Source organism: Falco biarmicus, chromosome 6 (assembly GCF_023638135.1).
Source record: "Falco biarmicus isolate bFalBia1 chromosome 6, bFalBia1.pri, whole genome shotgun sequence".
NCBI lineage: Eukaryota > Metazoa > Chordata > Aves > Falconiformes > Falconidae > Falco > Falco biarmicus.
The window spans coordinates 13,102,693-13,122,186 of NC_079293.1; the positions used below are offsets into that span (position 1 = coordinate 13,102,693).

At 37.9% G+C, this 19,494-nt stretch overlaps 1 protein-coding gene across 4 annotated transcripts in view; it reads right to left on the reverse strand.

Moving 5' to 3' along the window:
- Positions 1-19,494, reverse strand: part of COL19A1 (collagen type XIX alpha 1 chain) — a 203,154-nt gene that overhangs the window by 153,959 nt on the left and 29,701 nt on the right. For 3 of the 4 annotated variants that reach the window (XM_056343496.1, XM_056343495.1, XM_056343497.1), the window contains exons 5-10: positions 15,871-15,994; positions 15,231-15,506; positions 13,379-13,459; positions 11,196-11,321; positions 10,653-10,715; positions 1,181-1,234 (exon numbers count right to left, since the gene is read on the reverse strand). In XM_056343496.1, the coding sequence (XP_056199471.1) occupies positions 1,181-1,234; positions 10,653-10,715; positions 11,196-11,321; positions 13,379-13,459; positions 15,231-15,506; positions 15,871-15,994 (724 nt within the window). The remainder of the gene's footprint in view (positions 1-1,180; positions 1,235-10,652; positions 10,716-11,195; positions 11,322-13,378; positions 13,460-15,230; positions 15,507-15,870; positions 15,995-19,494) is intronic. The other variant, XM_056343499.1, reaches the window with a different exon arrangement.

A 19,494-nucleotide genomic window follows, 5' to 3' on the forward strand; every position in this document is an offset into this window, starting at 1 on the left:
AACTCATCTCTTTGATATTATATATCTACCTCCCATTTTTAACAAAACACAATGAAATAGTAAGTAAAAATAAAATAGTAAAAATAAAAATAAAAATAAAAGAGGTCCATAATTTATATCCTGTTAATTACAGATCCTAAAACTGACAGTTGAAGTGAAACTCTTCTTTCAGTACTTAGAAATTGAGATAATTAAAAAATAAATCAAACCCTCTGCCATTACTAAAATGCTGCATGCATATGAAAGCAGCATGTCAACCAATAAAGTGCGATACTGAAATTCTGAGTCTCTCACAGCAACAGCTGCCTTTAAAAAGCATACTTGTTTATGGCACTGAAAGAACAGAAACTTGAAGCACACCATGAAAAAGAACCTAAACTGACAGAATTGGAGGGTGACGGCTGATATCGTGACACTAAAGATAACACTGAAATGAAAAGAAAAAAAATCATCAGTGAAGTGCACTAACACATGTATCTGGAGAGTTTCACTTGTTTGTATACTAACTGGCTTCCATGTAGAAAATCCACTATTATGTCAATCAGAACAGGGGGGAAAAAAACATAAATCACAAGAGGCCAGATGATTAGAAACTCCAGCAAGACACTTTCCTCAGTGTTATGAGGACTATCTTCTATACTGAAGATGATGGATATTAGACTAGCAGCCTTCCTTTGATACAGGTAACTAGCTCTGAACTCAATAAACGTGTACAACTGCCTTAATTTGCACAGCAACATTCTGAAATGAAGAGAAACTTATCCTCTTAATACACAGGTAGGCTGACATGCTTTCTTAGACATGGCTATTCCCCAGTCTTTGCTTAGAGGTCAGTGGTGTTTATCTCAAAGCTCTACCAAGTGGCCTGTTGAGAGTGTAAGAGCTCTTTTCTAGGCTTGCAGACTACAAATTGCACAGTCTAATGGGTGGCTTCCTTTGGTTCTGCATAGCACCCCCATTCCAGGGAAAAAACCCCTCAAACAGACAAGCACATCTGCAGAGAATACAAGGTCTGAGCGGCTTTTTCAGTGTCCTACAAAAACACAGCAGTGCAGGTAAGAAGTTCATTTTCTAACAGAAGTGCTCTATCCTCCCATTTCTGTACATAATTACAGACAAGCCACTGACATAACGAACACTTCCTGTGTGCCAAGTGATGTATCAATATACGTGAACATACCTTTTCGCCAGGAAGACCAGCAACACCATCCTGTCCTTTAGCACCCATTTCACCCTACAAAACAAATTATTCGGTTAGAAATACTAAAGACTTCTGAGGTTAAGAACAACTACTTAGATCGTATCTGATTCAACAGAAAAGTATATTCTGCCCTGTTTTTGTCATGCTTAGGAATGTAACCACTGTGGAGAAGGGTGCCTTACATGTAACACTAAAATCAGATGAAATACATACATTTTAAAACACCTATAATGTCAATGAAAACCCTCACCTGACAAACAGTTGCACATGCACATTTCCATAAAAAACAGGTCTGCTGATTTTAAAGGAATTCACTGTGACAGCAGAGTGAAACCAAGCAGGTCCATTCTCACTGGGCTTAGTGTGTTCTACACTGAGAAAGCTCAACATGTAAAAAGGTTTGTTTTGTCTAAAATTCATGTACTCACAATATTTTTAAAAGATCTTATTTAAATTCAGTTCTTCTCTCCCTCCCTTATACCCCATCAAAGAAACCAAGCCCCAAACCACAAGCAATCTGTAAGAAAATTTTAGTTTTGAGAGACAAGCAACCAACTGATCAGGAGATGTATGGAAGATCCCAGCAGCTGAGAGCTCACTGGACCATGAGTCTTAAAACTATTGATGAAAATATCGGACACAAAAATTTTGCTTAATAATGTCAATTATAAGGGGTACAAAGTTTAAAATAAAAATCAGGTGGACACTAGATGAATATAGCAAAAACACTGAAACCATACTATAGTCTTAATTTAAAAACAAACCGCAACTATTATGTTTGTCTATTTGTACTAAGAAGGGAACATTCTCTAGCAAACAGAAAATACCACAGCCTTTTTTTTTTTGAGTAATCCAATTCTTATGAAAACAATGTCACTGGTTTGAAAAGAATCAACTATCAAATTGTTCTTCAATAGAAAGGGTTGAACGAAGAAGCAGAAGAGCCGCATTTAGACAAATAATTGTAAATTTAGGTTCAGAGCCCAAATCTAAAACTGCAAACCCAAAAGCCCCTGCTGAGGAATTAGCGCCCAAGACTTCTAGACTCATGAAGCATGTAACTTTTTAAATAGCAGGATCCTGGAAGTTCATAATTCTGATGTTCAGCATATGCAGAAACTTCTCAGTATTGGGCAAAGTTCATCAGTTTAGTCAATAAAACCACTCTGCATTAACAAATATTGGTTTCTCATGACCTTCACAAATAGGATATGCACAGAGTGCTGCAGTGACTTTTTTTTTTTCTGTTACATGTAGAACAGGAGATGCTTAACTGCAGCACAGCAGAAAGTCTTTGTCTAGGCCACAGAATGTATATCAGGGGTCCTCAAACTTTTAACCAGGGGGGCGGCGCGCAGATGAAGTGGCAGGAGGCCATCTGCGGGTGCTTGGTTTCCCCCCAACCCCCAGCTGGGGGGGTGGGGGGGTGGGGTGGGGTGTCTGTAAATACCGGGGGCCGGATTGAGGACCCTAGGTGGATGTATCTGGCCTGCGGGCCGTAGTTTGAGGACCCCTGATGTATATGTTCTGTGCCCTCCACAGCCTGAGTGCTTCCAGCCTGTATCCCTGCTTGTCTGGACCGCTGATGCCTGCCAGCACACTGGTGGTCATGCGATCTTAAATTGTTCCAAAGTTCACACGAGGAATATCAGAAACTGTACAAGCAAACCACATCCCCCCAGCTTGGTGTCTTTCCCAAGAGCAAGGACACCAGGTTCTTGTCTGGAAGGGCATTCCTGCATTTCATGTGAGACCATCCCCATGTAAAGTGCATAACCATTTCTTAAATTACAACCTCAGTCTCTCCATCAGGCTTAAAATGATTTTAATTAATGCAGTTATGGTACAATAACATCAGCCAGGTATGCCAGAACTCAAAATACAAACACTGCTGTAAAACTTTTTTTTAAAAATAACAATTAAAAAAAAAAAAACAAAAAACCCCAACAAAACAAACCACAAAACTCCACCAAAACCAAAAATCTGAAAGAGCTTCATAGACAGAATACCATAGTACCTTTATCTTTTCAGCATAAATGTAATACCTCTGTTCTGAAATGAAGTTATTCATCTTTTTAAAGTTGAGAAAGGAGCAGTAAGATTGGCCAGAAATAGTAACAGTACTCACTATATCCCAGAACTACCATTATAAAACATTTAGTCCCTGGTAAAGGAAGGATTTACAATATATGCTTTTCCACAGCATTCCCTCTATGCTGGCAAGCAGCAGCTGCTGACTCAGCACACTGTACTCCGAGGAGCTTAAGTCTCCTTGTGCTTTACCCATGGATCAGAACCAGGGCCCTGGATGGCAGTATCAGTTAAGTTCTGAGAATTCAATATTCCTGTCTTTAGCAAGAAGAAAAAAAAAAAAAAAAAAGAAAAAAGAAAAAAAGCAGCAAAAAAGAAAAAAAAAAAAGGAAAGGAGAGAAAAAAAAAAAAGGGGGAAAACTCAAAACACCAAACTCCAACCCAAAACTAAGCTACAGGTCAGGTTTCCTTGCTACCTTTTCCTAAAAGCAGAATGATGTGTCCCAACAACTGAACAACTGTCACCACAATTCTGAAGTATGCTGTCATAACCTAATACTACTGTTGCTGCTTCTTGCCTATGATAAAACTTATCTACTTTCCTTGCCCCTCATTTTAATTTCTTAACAACTATACACAGAAACCATCACAAAATAACTGCATGTGCGCAATCTGACTTAAAACTTCTTTGTTTGTAGCATGTGAGCTAAGCAAATGAATCAAAATGAGCGACTCTCAGATGCAGAGAACTACTCCAGGCATAAGTTTAAACGACTGCTCTAAAGAAACAACATTCTGGAGCGTGTGAGCCGTCTCCTATGTTCTTTCTATTCAAATATTGGAATGGCCCTTAGTTAGCTATCGCAAAAGTAGACCAAAATCCTGTGTGTGCAAACAGCATGATCCTACTGGCATTATGAGAGAGAAAGCAACAGGACTGGCCCCTGGTTACCTTATCTAATTACCCACAGAGTGACTCTCTTATCTATGCACACTCTGTTCCCTTATGCCACTTGCCAGTATTTTAATAGACCAGAACCGCTTTGTTACATTCAGCAGGGTTTTTTTTATATACTGTATAAACTAAAATTACACAGCCTGCTACACGCCAGGAAGCCTTTAGCAAATACAACTTACTAGCCAATTAACCAAGGTATGTTTACACTTCTGTTTCACTAACTGCAGACAGGCTCCCCACCTTGAAGACAATTATTTTCCACTGCAAATTAGATCAAAGTTATGCTTCTAGCTTGTAATTGCGATTTTAACAACCACAGTCTGAAAGGTTCTAGTTTTTCATGCTTTCATTCAATGACTTTAAAGATCAGATACTTTAGGTTGTACAAACTAGAAGTGTTCACAGTCACCATGACAGAATAAAAAAAAAACAAACAGAGCAAATGCATTTTTTTTCCTTTTTGTTTAATGGCATTTTCCTTTGCTTCTGCAGATCATTAAGTCCTTCACAAGAGTGAAAAAGAATCCTTTTTACTTTCTTACATAGTAGATGCTAAAAGTACAGAAATGAGATTAAAACCTCAATAGGAACTTTTATTGATGAACACAATAAACTCAGATTTGGAGAATTTGCCAAGAGTGAGAGAGAAAACTCATCCCAAAGGCAGTTTCACCCCAGGGTTTCCCTGGCACTGGTGGACAAGCAGAGAGTATATACAGCCCTGGAAACACCATCCCTGTCACCCCCAGCAGGAGCTCCTGGCTGTGCGCTGACCCAGCAGCGCCAGTCAGGGCTCAGCCTTGCAGTGGCCTGAGCTGGGTGTTGCTGGTTTAACCCCTGCAGCACCAGGGCCTGTGACAGTTGCCTCCCCTGCTCCAGCTGCAGCTCTGGGGTGGCCCCACTGGGGAAAGGTGACACCCCCCAACCCTATGCGCACCTCAGAGTGCTGAGGACTTGCTGCCACCCTCTCCACTCCTTCTTGAGGAGGACTTAAACTGGCATCCTCAAGTCTGAGATGAATACTGGAATGGTGAATACGGTAACATAGAAAAGAGGTATATATTTTAGACTTTCTTTTTAAAGAAAACAAACTGTATTAGTAATGATTTTTTCCTTTATTAATTTGATAACTTGGACTATTAGATAGTTAAAACATTACATAGGTATACCAATAAATTCTTGGCTTCATAGGCATGGAGCACTCCCTTCTGTCCCTTGCAACATTTTAAGTCTACCAAGTACACTGGCAATTCCTGACTGTCATCACTGACAGTCACCTGTCTTTTGCCCAAAATGTTTCTTTTTCATGCATTCCAGCTTCTTGGTCTTATCAAGAACCTCTGCAACAAAGACCAGAAATGAATGCTTCCCAAGGCTGCATAACAGGTGGACCTTGGTTATAAGTGTCCTGGTTTTGGCTGGACAGAGTTAAATTCTTAGTAGCTAGTGCAGTGCTGTGGTTTGGATTTAGTATGAAAATAATGTTGATAACATACTGATGTTTTTATTTGTTGTTGAGTAGTGTTTATACCAAGTCAAGGACCTTTCAGTTTCTCAGGCCCTGCCAGCGAGAGGGCTGGAGGGGCACGGGAAACTGGGAGGGGACACAGCCAGGACAGCTGACCCAAACTGGCCAAAGGGGTGTTCCATACCATATGACATTGTGCTCAGCATACAAAGCTGGGGGAAGAAGCAAGGGAGGGACATTCACAGTTACGGTGTTTTTCATCCCAAGTAACCGTTACACGCGCTGGAGCCCTGCTTTCCTGGAGATGGCTGAACACCTGCCTGCCCGTGGGAAGTGGTGCATGAATTCCTCATCTTGGTTAGCTTGTGTGTGCAGCATTTGCTTTGCCTAGTAAACTGTCTTTATCTCGACCTATGAGTTTTCTCACATCCACTCTTGATTCTCTCCCCCATCCCACCACGGGGGAGTCTGCGAGTACCTGTGTGGGGCTTAGTTGCCAGCCAGTGTTAAACCATGACAAAGAGGAATGACAGAGGAGGAGGAAAGGAAGACTAGCAAGGAAAATAGGCAGAAAGAGCAGTGAGGCACCTCATTTGTTCTCCATGAGTTCTTTTTTTCTTATCATTCTATTATAAATATTTTCCTAGTGCAACAATATATTGCATAAACCTATCTCTACCAATCCTAAAATAGCTTTTTAAATGTCTTTCTCCTTAAGTAAAATTTAAATTAATGAAGCTTACTTGAATAGCAATAAATTTCTCCACGGTGTGCATGAACAGGCACTTTAATGTTTGAAAGCACTCTGCCTCTGGCTTTTTGCTCCCTGCTGTACTTACAGCATTAACCAATGACCTATTAACACAGCTTGGAATGGTTTAATATTATATCAAAATACTTAATACTCTTTGGATCTCAATTTAAAATGTTCTGTGGGCAATAAGTTTCCCTAAAAGAAATAAAAATAATAAAAAGGATAACATAGTTACTTTTTTTCACCTCTTTGATATTCAGTATATAAACATAACCATTCCCATTACTGTGATTAATATTCTGTCTTTCTGAAGATTTTCTACATATTGAAGACAAAACAGGACCTACACATTGGGATCAAAAGACATTTACTAACAATGAATATACTTGTAAAGAGTCTGAGTAGCTATATACCATGCTGAAATAGTAGAAATTGCTTCCAAAACAGATACCAACAGTAAACTTCTAACTCAGATCAACAGAAGAGGAAACCCAGCTCTACAGAACAGATACCAAAATGTGTTAAATCACAGGATGCTTCCACCTGACTTGTGACCACTTGAAACTTAAGAAATACACTGTGCTAAGAATCATGCTACCATGAGAGTAACACAGTATATTATTCAGGGATAACCTAAATTTTGCACTTCACTGCTGGCTGCCTCTTGGTTTTCATTCAATGGGAAAAAACTATCAGGCAGATCACAAAGTGGATTTCAAGGACAGAAATCAGTAAGCAGCAAACAAAGTTGGTCCTGGTGACTTTGAGTCCTAATTATTCAGATGTTAAAGAACAGGAGGATGTCCCTTGCTGCAGATTGCTGCAGAAGATTATCTCCCAGCAAATAAAATCCTGCAAAACAAAAATCCATGGATCCAAGCTTGCACAAGGAATAAAAGGGACAGGGATTACTACCCTTGAGGCAGTCCTCACTACACAGTAAGGAGTGTATGGTAATAACTGAACAGTCTGGTCATTCAAGACGGGAGGCAAGCCTTGAAACTGAGCTGCCACTTCACCCCCAAAGCACCAGAGATAATACTTCTATTGTTGAGTGAAGAACTCTCCTCATAATGTTCTCATGAAGCCATAACGGAAGGCCAGGCATACAAACAGGAATGTAATTCACACAAATGGGACATGATCAGCGATGCTTCTCTATGTTCAGACGGACAGCTTGCCAGAGATGCATCAATATTTGTATGAATACTTGTTCCAGCAAAAATATGGCAGTTCAGTCATTTGGGCACACAATACACTGGACTTTGGCTCAGACCTGGTCAGAGGTATGAACACGAGCCAAGAGTACAGGACTGCCAAGAGTACAGAAATGAAATGGAAACAAGGTAATAATTAAATTTTAAATGCTTTAAAATGGCTTATCAGGTATCACACTCTGTACTGCTGATATTTTAGATATTCCTGAACAGGCAAAAGAGAGTCTGATCTTAGAGAAAAACTAAGTTAAGGCTGAGAAGGGCAATTTGGGGAGCTTGAATATTGCCTAACAGAAATCTGTATACGTAGACTTTCTTGCCAATCCCATGGCAACAAAAAGACACGTAAATTCAGTCATACAATTAATTACAGTGGATGGAAAATTGCAATGAGACAATGTACAATAAAATGATAATGAATGCTATGCTGTACAAAAAATTATATCAATGGATACAGAAATTTCCCAGGAAGGAAACTAAAAAATTAACATTAACTTGTTTCTGCTTGGATACTGCCATGGCAAGAACATTTAAATATAGTTAGTTGTATGCTAATAATAATATGATTTAGAAGCAAAAGAAAATAAAATGAGGAGCAGAGCACAAGCAAAATGTGAAACGTAGGCTGAAAACTGTTAGATAACTTACAGAGTCCAATTTCTTTGTGACTAGCCAGCAAAGTCCTCAAGAAGCTGCTGCTTATTTCATGTAGAACATTACAAAAGATTCAATCACAGTCTGTTACTCTCCTTACATAATCTGGCGATAAATCATGTATCCTGCATGTCTGGAATGGTCTGGGGTCTTGCTGCCTCTCCACCCCTAATTATTAATCTAACAAGGCCATCATTGAGAGCAAGTACTACTGAAAACTTGCATAAATGCAGAGGTGAAGAAAAAAATGGTACTAAACCCTCAGAGAATGTGGCATTTAACTCCATCATGGTAGGCACTATTCAAGGCAGTATTCATTTGCTCCCCCTTCCCAAACACAAAAAACCCACCCCAAAGACAGGAAGTAGCAAGTACTGGTCAATTATAAGGAAGGTTCAAATTAGGCAGCTTTCTAGCTGTTTGCTGTAACACCCCGGACTTCAACCTGATGATTCACAGAATTCTGTGAATTGACATTGACAAATATCAATTGGCTATCATTAGGCTAAACTGCTGGATGTACATAATCCTGCTCAAGCTCTAAACATTTAGTGAAGTATCAGAGTGGCTGGTGATAAACAGACCAAATTTGGACTTGGAAACAGTAGGCCACTACAAAAAAAAAATATCTATTTTTATAAATCTTGAATCATTTAGTTTTTATTAATCTCAAGCTTAATAATTTTGAGTTTTATATATAAACCAAAATTTTTTTACTTGCAAATTACCAACCATGTCAGACATGTCCTCATGCTATTTTCATCATTTAATGGTAGACTTGGCAGCCCTGCGTTAATGGTTGGACTTGAAGATCTTAAAGATCTTTTCCAACCTAAATGATTCTGTGATTCTATGCAATTTGCAATCAGTGATGCACAGAAATTGAAAAGGGTCATTGACTGCTGGACAGTTTTTGAATGAATGCGATGAGGGTTTCTTTCTAAAACAAACAGGAGAACAGAACTAGAAGTGACTACATGCTTTATGTAGAGGTACTATGCTTAATATGGTAAATATCGCTAATTGGCTGTGAGATGGAATGGTAAAAAAAAAAAAAAATACTTCTGAAGTCTCCTTTCTCATCTTAGTAGCAGTAACAGTCTCAATGGATCATATCAGGAGCAGAAGAGCAGTTTCCCAAATAAATGTTAGGAAACTCTTTATGTTGGCAACATAGGCTAACCCTAACAGTGACAATTGTTCTGTATACGCAGACCTCAGATCAGCAAAAATTCATTACTTAATTTGAAAACTTCTTACGATCCCTCAAGGGTCACCTGGGCTACAGAAACAAGCATGCCTGAACCTTTTTTCCCACCTATACAGCTAGTACCAAAAGTGAAATACATATTGGAGGAGAGGAGTTGGAGGCAGATGACACTATCAAGGAATTTACTTAATTTCAACCAACTGTGTGGATAAACCCTCTCAGAATCACACCTGATTCAGCCAGGTATTGCAGTCCCAGGAACAGCACTGACTGTCTTCACAAACTATTTCAGATCATGTATTCAACAGTGTGCTGTGAGGGAGGATGCTGCATTAGGACACCTCCATCCTAAACTGTGTTATGACATCCCAGGTATCTTCCTCTCACACATAATTCCTATCCACTGACTTTCTGGGTGATCCGCAAGAGTTTATTCATTTCATTTATTCATAATTGCCCTCTCAGCACAATAAAAACATGTTCCCAGACATGTCCTGATCCAGCATCCTCCAACAAATCTAGGGATTGGAGTATGAAAGGAAAACATCTCATACACTGACCTTTATTATTAGGAAACCCCCAAGCTAAATAACACAGGAATGTCATGGTAAGTGTTACAGAACAAAAATACAGAATAGGCCCAAGGAAACAAGCACCAACTGGTCTGTCCTAGGATCTCACCAATGTCAGGTACCTCTTTTCACAACTAGGAAAGTTTCTCTTAAGAGTGATGTCAAAGAATATACAGTATTGAGGTCATATAAGAGAATTCATATCCTCCTACTGATGATACTGCAAGGATGAATCCACCGGACAGGATTCTGTTCATCAGCAGGACAAACATCATATGGGAAAATCCTTGTCACAGACAACATACACTTCTTTTTCTGGATACGGAAACAGGCAATAGGATATGCTGATGGGGTTAGGTAGGCATGTGATTCCCAGACAGGTAAACTGTGTTCTGTGCAGCTGATGAGGGGACCCCAAAGTCAGGCAGCTGTACGCTGCACAGGCACAGAACCAGGGACTGACTGATAAAGGATTTAACCTGTGCACAGGGAGATTCTTTAAGGAATAACAAAATTCATAAAGTTTCTATATAAAGAAAGATAAGCCAAAGAAAGATTTGAAAGAGAGAATTCAACAGGTATTTTACCTTTTCACCTTTATTTCCTTTCTGGCCTGGCAAACCAGCTACTCCGGGCAATCCTGCTTCTCCCTGATTTTAAAAGAAATCAGAAATCAACAGAGAAGGAGACCCAAAATATGTATTTGGTTTGGTTTTCTTTATCACAAAAGCCTAACAGAGAAAATTATTCAGAATAAATACAGTACAACACCCAGGAGAAGGATTTTTAAAAAAACCCATTATTTAGAAAATAATTTATTCTCAAGTAAAAACATTTACATTAAATATAATGCCTAGATATAACTGTCATTTTTACTACAGACTTTTTTTTTGGCTGTGTATTTAAAAAGCTAAACCTTACAGACCTTTGCAACTATAACTAAATCTAAAATGTACTTTCTTAACTGGGAAATACAATGTAAGTACCTTAAATGGAAATGAGTAAGATGCTTTTCATAATGACAAAAAAAGAGAATTCAACCTTTTTCTTTTTTTTCTTTTTTTTTTTTTTAATACCTAGCAGGATTAAACAGTGTGATGTAATAAAAAAGCAATAGGAAAGCCTCATACTTTATTTGGAAAGCAGTGGCACCTCTCTTTAGATTCTTGCGGCATTCCTGGAAGTGTGTATATTTTGCTGGCATGAACAGTCACTGGTGATGAAGTTGCAGTAAGTAACTTCTCCTCATGCGGGCACTAAAATAAAAAGATTTTCTGGTTTTTGGTCTTTTAACTTTGGTTAACAGATAAATACCATTCAAACACTATTTTAAAGTTACTTTCTGTTTTAGTGCTCCTGTATACACCATATTACAAAGAAGCTGCAACAATTGCCAAACAGAGGAAAAAGCTGTAGCAAAATAAAGTCTAGACATTGTGATTCTTCTGCACTAAAATCAATGCCAGTTAAAACTGATCTAAATGTCCCACTTCTTTCTTCCAAAAGAGCCCAGACAAAGGAATAAAGTCTCTCAAAATTAGAAGTAGTGAAGCAGAAAATCCTCATGAAAAAAAAATAGAGGGTACTTCTCAGTTTCATCCCATCCTCCACCACTCATCCTGAAATATCAAATGTCAGAGTGTGAGGGAAAATTATTATTATTATTTTGTAATTAAATACTGTGGGCATGCAGAGTTTGGAAACAAACAAAAAGCCCTGAAGCCAATATTCACCTTCCTGTAACTCATGAGAGCTGAGCCAGCCTGAAGATATACTACAGGACAAGTCAACAGAACCTGATAAATTTTAGAAGCTCTCACTAAGATGTAATGAAGTCTCTTGTGAGCCCTCTGTCAGAGAAATTCCCATAGGATTTACAGCTTAGTGCAGAAATTTGTACCCAAGGATAAATTTCTTCCTTTAGATTACTGAAAATGTAGCCCTCACAATTGGTAAGGCAGTAATGAAAAAATAAATCAGAAAATGTAATGCTCATTTCAATATGAAAGTCATTAAGAAGTAAACCACCTTTTTTTTTTTACATCTTCAACTTAAGACAAATGAATGAAACTGAAGGTGATTTTAGCTATATAGTTGAATGAATGTTTAAGATGCTATTAGTAAAGCCTTTCCTTGATCTTTTTGTGTTCTTATATAATTAGGCTCTGTTTTGTTTTTACCTTTTTGCTACTGTGTCATAACGGCTAAATAAATTGTATTTCCACGCACAAAGTGGAACCTACAGAAGTTTATACACTCAAGAGCAAGCCTGCACTACTATCAGGAACATATTTTGAAATATATTCGAACAATAAGTTATTATTTAAAATTGAAATTTCCCTTGATAAATCAGATCCAGCCTCTTCCATGCTCCTGAGCACCGATCAGTTGTCAGTTCCCACATTCTTCTGCCTCTCTGTTCTTGGGCAGCTTTATAGCTCCATTCCAGGTACCCTTTTCTCCCATCTTTGTAGATGGAATCAATTAGTCCTTCTGCACACTCTGGGTTTTTTTGCTGACTGCAGGCTGGGTGATGATGGTACTGCCCATTATCTCAGAGGTGCCTGCTCTTGCAGACTATTTATTCATAAGTAGCAGATCAATATTTTAACACATTTTTTCTGCGTTTTTTTTTTCTCTAAATGGGCATGATAGAGAAAAAAAATCACATCTGCAACTTAAAGTGTTCTTATAGTTCCTAGTGTCCTCCCGTTCACACTGATTCTATCAAAACAAAACAGAAAAGTGAACCCTCTAAACTAAATCAGTTTCTTCTTATGTTAAACAATATATACATCTTAGCATGTATTATAAAGAAGAAAGTATCTGTCAAATATGAAACACCCATTCTTCCACATTAGCGTGCCGAAATAAGGGAAACACCCTCAACACCTTCCTATTTGTTTCCCCTTCCACAGCCCTGCAGACTCCTTCATGGACTTTGTTCGTCACCTGATGGCTTCACTAGATGGAACTGTTATTGAAATGGCCTCCGTTATTTGAAGCCATCCTCAGGTCACTGCAGTGATTTGTATCCTGCTCTCTAAGACTTCCTTAGTTACTAATTAGGCATTAATCAATGTTAAGAAACGAAGTTAAAAAGCACTAGCACCACCTGTGCCTTTTACTGAAGTTCCACTGTGCCACTGAGTTAGGCAGCAAGAAACAATGTACCATGACTCCAGACACAGGATTCATTTTTTAGGAGGTAATTAATCTAACACTTCTATGGAAATGTCTTTAGGAGTCTTTAGTAAGAAACAATGAAGCAATTTCTTTTGTATTAACACTTGCATTTAAACAAATAACTTACCAGGTCTGCAGATATTTCACAACATGTATCTTCCCTTGCAAGTTTTGGATTACAATAAACTGTTATGCGATGAAGTTCAATCTATTGAGAAATACAGAAGAGACTAATATAAGATGTAAAAAAATCATATGTTACAGCATGCATTTTCTTCTCTTGGCACAAACTTTCTCTGTGAAACACTGCATATTTCTGAAATGCTGGAAAAAGGAACAAATCCAAAATAATTACACAGCTCCTCACTTCAGGAACAAATTACGAAGCCTACTACTTATATTGACTTTTTTAAAATTACTTTTTAATTACTTTTACCATCACATTTTAGATTTAATTTATCTTCTTGTAAGTTGTATCCCTCTGTATGGCTCTTGCTATGCTACACAGGCATTTTAGCCCTCTAGACATCCTCTGCAAACCTTTTCAGGAACGTAATTTTCTCCTGCAGTGAACTAGAATAAAGGTTTGATAAGCTCTCTCACACATACAGCTTTCATCACTTTGGACAGACCTTCACCTGGACCTTGCCAATAAATCACTTAAAGAGCAAAAGATCACAAATCTTGTACATAAAGCTTCTGTTTCAGAGATTTTTGGCAGATTAGCAAGATGAATAGCATCTGATTTAAACTAGCTAATCTTGCCCTTGTATGCCTCTTTCTGCATCTCTGTTGTACCCTCTTATTCTCCTCCTTGCATTTGGTGTTGAGAAGAGTGACTGCTGGTACAGGATCTGCTCTGCTGCCTTCGTCAGCTTTATGCCCATAATATTTTCCTGTAAATGTAGAAATCCCAATTGACAATCTCAATCCAGAATTATCAAGCCTGTACCACACAACCAACACAAGATAAAAAGTATCTGCTCCTTCTCCTGCATGCTATGTGGAAATGAGGAGATGGTACATACATTTCAATAAAGTTGAACTCAGAAAATAGAATGAAGCATGAGCTTGGCCCCATGAAACAAGAGCTCTGAGTCCAGGCCAAAGTGTTCAGCATCTCAGAGGACTGATTCCTCCCACAGTGCTAGATTAGAGTTACAATGTGCTGTTCCTTCTGGAACTGTACAGTGTACATAATATAGCTGAATCTTTCAGATGGCCACCATAAACTCCAAGTCAGAGGCTTTCAACCTGCTAACTGGATGTCAGCATACTTAAAACAAACTGACATTTCCTGGAACTTTCAAACTACTTGCTGTGAGCTGTCTGCACAAGACAACAGAGAAGAGCATCTCTGGGAGAGAACACAGCCCAGAATATTATGGAGTTGCCTTGGATAATTTTTGCACCAAAGGCTGCACGAAACTTCCAGCCAATTCCTCGTCCCTCCCATTTGGAGGAAGGAGTAACAACTACGAACAATGTGCCCCTATTTCTGCATAGCTGAATTACCCTGGAATATGATACAATCTTGATACAGGGGTAATCCTTTTTTTTTTTGTCTCCCCTTTATCAAAGGGAGACAAAGTGTAGCAGATGACTGATACAAAATCATCAATTAACCTCATAAAAATTTAAAGAAAAATACTGCCACTGAAAGTTATTTCTAAATGTAGTAATAATATGTCTACAGTAACCACATGGCTCTTACTCCAAAGCAAATGCAGAAAAAGACTCCTGAAACCAGGACCAAGCTTTTGTAGTTACTTTGGTAACAGAAGGTTTGCCTTAGCAGATGCTACGGCACTGAATATTGTTTGAAGAAAAAGGCTTAGGGACTTCAAATTAAGAACATACACTTGAAATTAATAACCAGTTTTGAACCTTTTATCTACATAATTCTTTACGATTGTGTTAGTAAAAGCACGGCTAAAACACGATTTCAAGTTATCTGGTTTTCCTTTCATACTACTCACATCTACAGGCTTATCATCCCCAGCGCGAGAAGCAATCAGAGTCCTTCCCTGCAAGTCAATGGTGAATTTTTCAACAGTCTGCTTTCTCTCAATTAAATTACAATCCAAATAGAGGGAAATGATCCCCGACTGCACGCTAATACCAAGCTTATGCCACTGCCGATCAAACAATGGATAAATTTCTCGACTCTTAAAAGTATAGTGCAGTATATTTCCCTGAGCAGATTTGGTCATATACTCCACAACCTTTTTTGTACCATCCAGAAGGACAGAGATCTGAAAGCAAAACAAAATAAAAGAAATTGTCATTTAAAAGTTACAAGTATGAGAATGAAATGCATATGTAATAGTTATACTACAGAATTATGTTATGAAGCATTCTTCCATGTAACTTTGTAAATACATATCAGTTATAAATCATAACATGCCTTCTTATCCTATTTTGCAGTCTTAATTCAATACATTTTGTTAAAATTCTGTTGTTCATATAATAAAATCATCAAATATTTCAGAGCAGTCTGTCTATTCCCTATAAACTGTAGCTAAATCTAGTGGTGAAATGCCCACTAAGTTACATTTGCCACATTATATAAGGGGGAAAAAAGAAACTTGAAAAAAATAATTCAAAGACAACTCTAACCTCAGGTGTATCATACTGATTTAAAACTTGCCATATATACCAACGCTCTTTCTTGGTATTTCGTCGTACACGGAACGTAGCAACTAGAGAATATTCCTCAGGAAGCCCATTTGGAAATACTTGCCTAGAATAGGAGAGAGAAAAAACAATTATTTCTTGTTATACACACAAACACTGCTTAAAAGGAATGAACACAAATAGTATCTGGTGAAAACAAGGAGCCAAATGCTCACTCACACTTGTAGAAATTCACAGACTTCAGCAATCAGAAGTGCCTGTTCTCAAAAGTACAATTCAGTCTATTTACATGAATAAACAACTAAAGATTTCACTAAGAAATTTTTTGTTCTAGCTTTTTTAAAATCTGTGATTCCTATTAATAGAGGTCTTAAAAGAACTGTTGTAAAGTGAATGCCACATACAAACATATTTTAAAATACTGCTTTTCCCAATGTCTTGCTTGGGACACTGGAACAAGTTTCCCAGAGGATCTGTGGAATAATCCCCATCCTTAAGAGACTCAGAACACAGCTGGAGAGGGCTCATGATCTAACTTTCAAGTTGGTCCTGCTTTGAGCAGGGGATTGGTCCAGCGGCCTCCCCAGGCAATGACTCAGACATCAGGCTTGAACAAAAATAAGGAATGTATTTCTGAATGAGTGACTTGCTGTTGTCTGATTTTGTTATTCTTTTCTTACCTGAGATATGTCAACACCTCTAAAAAGAAGTCTCACTTGCTACCTGTGTCACAGAATGCAGTAGACACCACTTCTACAAACTATTTGATAAGTTTGTATTGAAGAAAAAAATGAAATTAGTCTGTAACTCAACTCTACAGACTTCAGTAATCACTAAACATACACTAATCGTGTATTAAACAAATTAGGATAGTGTAATCAACTTTTTTCTTTTCAAGTGTCTGCATTTCAAATTATTTCTTTTCAAAGACAGAGATGAGACAAATGAAAACTATGGATGCAAACACCACACGACACATGACATAGCTAAAGTGTTAACATTGCTGTTTACTGAAGACTGTCAGGATTGCCCAGCTAGCCACATTGCAAAAGGCATTCCCTGGACCAGAGCAGAGGAAACTCAAGGGCCCCATGCAGCAGAAATATTTACTCTGTTTTTCTTCCTACAATCATGTGAAGTAAATGGTTTAGTTCTAAAAAACTACAAATGGGATTATAATTACACAATAATGTGCTATAAAGGCTTTATTAAAAAAAAACTAAAAACAAAACAAAGGGAAAGAAAAGAGAAAAAAAAAGGAAAAAGAAAAAAAAAAAAAAGAGGAAAGCTCCAGCTGACGAGAAAATAACACCACAACCCTGCTGGAAATCAGTGCACTTCAGTTAACTTAGGATCTCAGGAAAAATGCTTTTTGTGTAGAGAAGCCTGCACTAAATCCTGCCAAAGAATTTCTTTATGGACTAACACCTATTTAGGTCCCTTATGTGGGAATTACACTTCTGTGGCTTATTTCCCACAGCTGATTCCTGTTTTATCCCAGCACCAAATTGGCTGCTCTCCCACATTGTTAGCAGACCCATATGCTCTGTTGTTCAGCTATAGATGTTTCAATGTCAAAAGGCAAGGCAAGAGTGAATAGGCTTTGCGGGACTTACATACAAGTTTCATACTACTCTATATTTTAATTATAGCATAAATAATATGTTCGTTATTTATAAAGAAAATACCTTAATTGGGCATCTGTAACACAGAAGTGCATCTCTGCAGAACAGTAAACTATCTGGACATGGGATCAGCCCTATGGTTTACAGCACCCTGGGCAAGCTAAGGAGATGGCATCTCAGGTTTACAGCTGCAAATGACAGGATATCTGGCTGCGGGAACATCTGATTAGCTCTCCAAAAATCTATTAATTTTCCTAGCTAAGTTCTATATTGGGAGCCACAGGGGAGTTTACATTAATGGGCCAGCTGTAGAAGGGAAATGATCAGAAATCTTCATCAAATGAAAGGAGGGGAAACCATGACTGGTATGATAATTCTGCAAAACAAATGGAAGTACAGTTTGGACATGGTAGGCATTCTAGTACATACAGAGCAATTTTTTGGTGTTGTTTTACTCTTTTTTTTTTTTCTTTTTTTTTTTTTTACCATCATTCCTTTTTTCTGTAAGCCTCCCCTATACACTTTTAAGAGCCAACTAAATGAATGACAATATGACTTCTAAAATTAAAGTGTTTCTTTCCGAATTTTCTCCCCCCAAAAAATGATTTTGTCTGAGGGTACATGATATAAAATTACCTTCCTTAACACTTTATCAAACCATTTAGGAAACAGGAAAATAGTTAAGGTATGGGCCAGCATTATGAAAACGGGCAGGAATTCACTCTAGCTTCTCTTACCTTTGAACTGACAGAGGAAACTGTATTGGGAGAAATGAGAAAAGCAGACAAGGTCAAATTAATTCCTAACGGTATTATACTGATTTCAGTGAAGTTAACTAAAGAGTAAAATTTAAGGAGAACTGTACCAAGGATAAATTCAGTTCAATTCACAAAATAAGTTAGGTAGGAAGGTACCTCTAGAGGCCAATGGATCTAAACCCCTGCCCAAAGCAGGACCAACCTAAAATTATATCAGGTTACATAAGTCCTCCAACCGAGTTTTAAAAGTCTCCAAGAACAGAGGTTATTCCACAGCCCTCTGGGAAATGTGTTCCAGTGTCTGGCCAACAAACAGCACCAGCACAAATTTGGTATACGGCTATTGTATACCAAAGACATAACAAGCAATATCTTTATTCTGAAAAGAGTTCTCATTGTGTAAATGTATCATCATTCCTTGGAGACCAAAAAGTCATTAACAGGTGCTTTAAAGTATACACTTAATGCTCAAGGCCTTCCAGCTAGTTGGTGAATGCTAAAGGGAAAAAATGAAGTGATAAAATACTTAAAAAAACTAGCATACTATCTACTAGTACACACAATTTCTCCTATGTTCTTGCTCCCTGGATGGATTCAAGTGAAACAGTAGAATAAAGAGCATGCATCTAGCATTGAAATGACTTAGGTACAGATGATAAGTAAGATACTACAGCAAAATTTAAATATTAACCATGGTATCTTCTACTCTGTAAAGCTCAGTTAAAAACTCCTCAGAAATGCACAATATGTATGTGTTTTAAATAATAAATATATAGTGACATTTATGAGGGGCCATGGGGAGCCAGAACAGAAAAATGAACATAAAACCCCATACTGGAGAGTGAAAAAAGCCAAAAAAAAATTTTGCAGAATACTGAATTTGAAATCCAGTTATTTGAACATTTAATATACTGTTTTACCTGATCGTATCTACCAACATTTAAAAACTAATGAGAAGTCATGTGCAGGGTGAAAACCATAAAGCAGCAGCATTAAATGTTAATGAAAAATACAAGAGCAAGTTTTCAACATATCCACAGCTCAACAAGTACTTCCTCACAGAGTATTTACCCTTTCCATGTGGCACAGGGAAAGAACAATAGGAAAAGGAGAGAGAATAAGGATGAAGGAAACCTGTACCAAGCTCAGCTCAAAGTCTACAGATGTAAAGCACAAATACAGAGAATAAATATAGAGGGTAGTACATCATGTTGTATTATCCA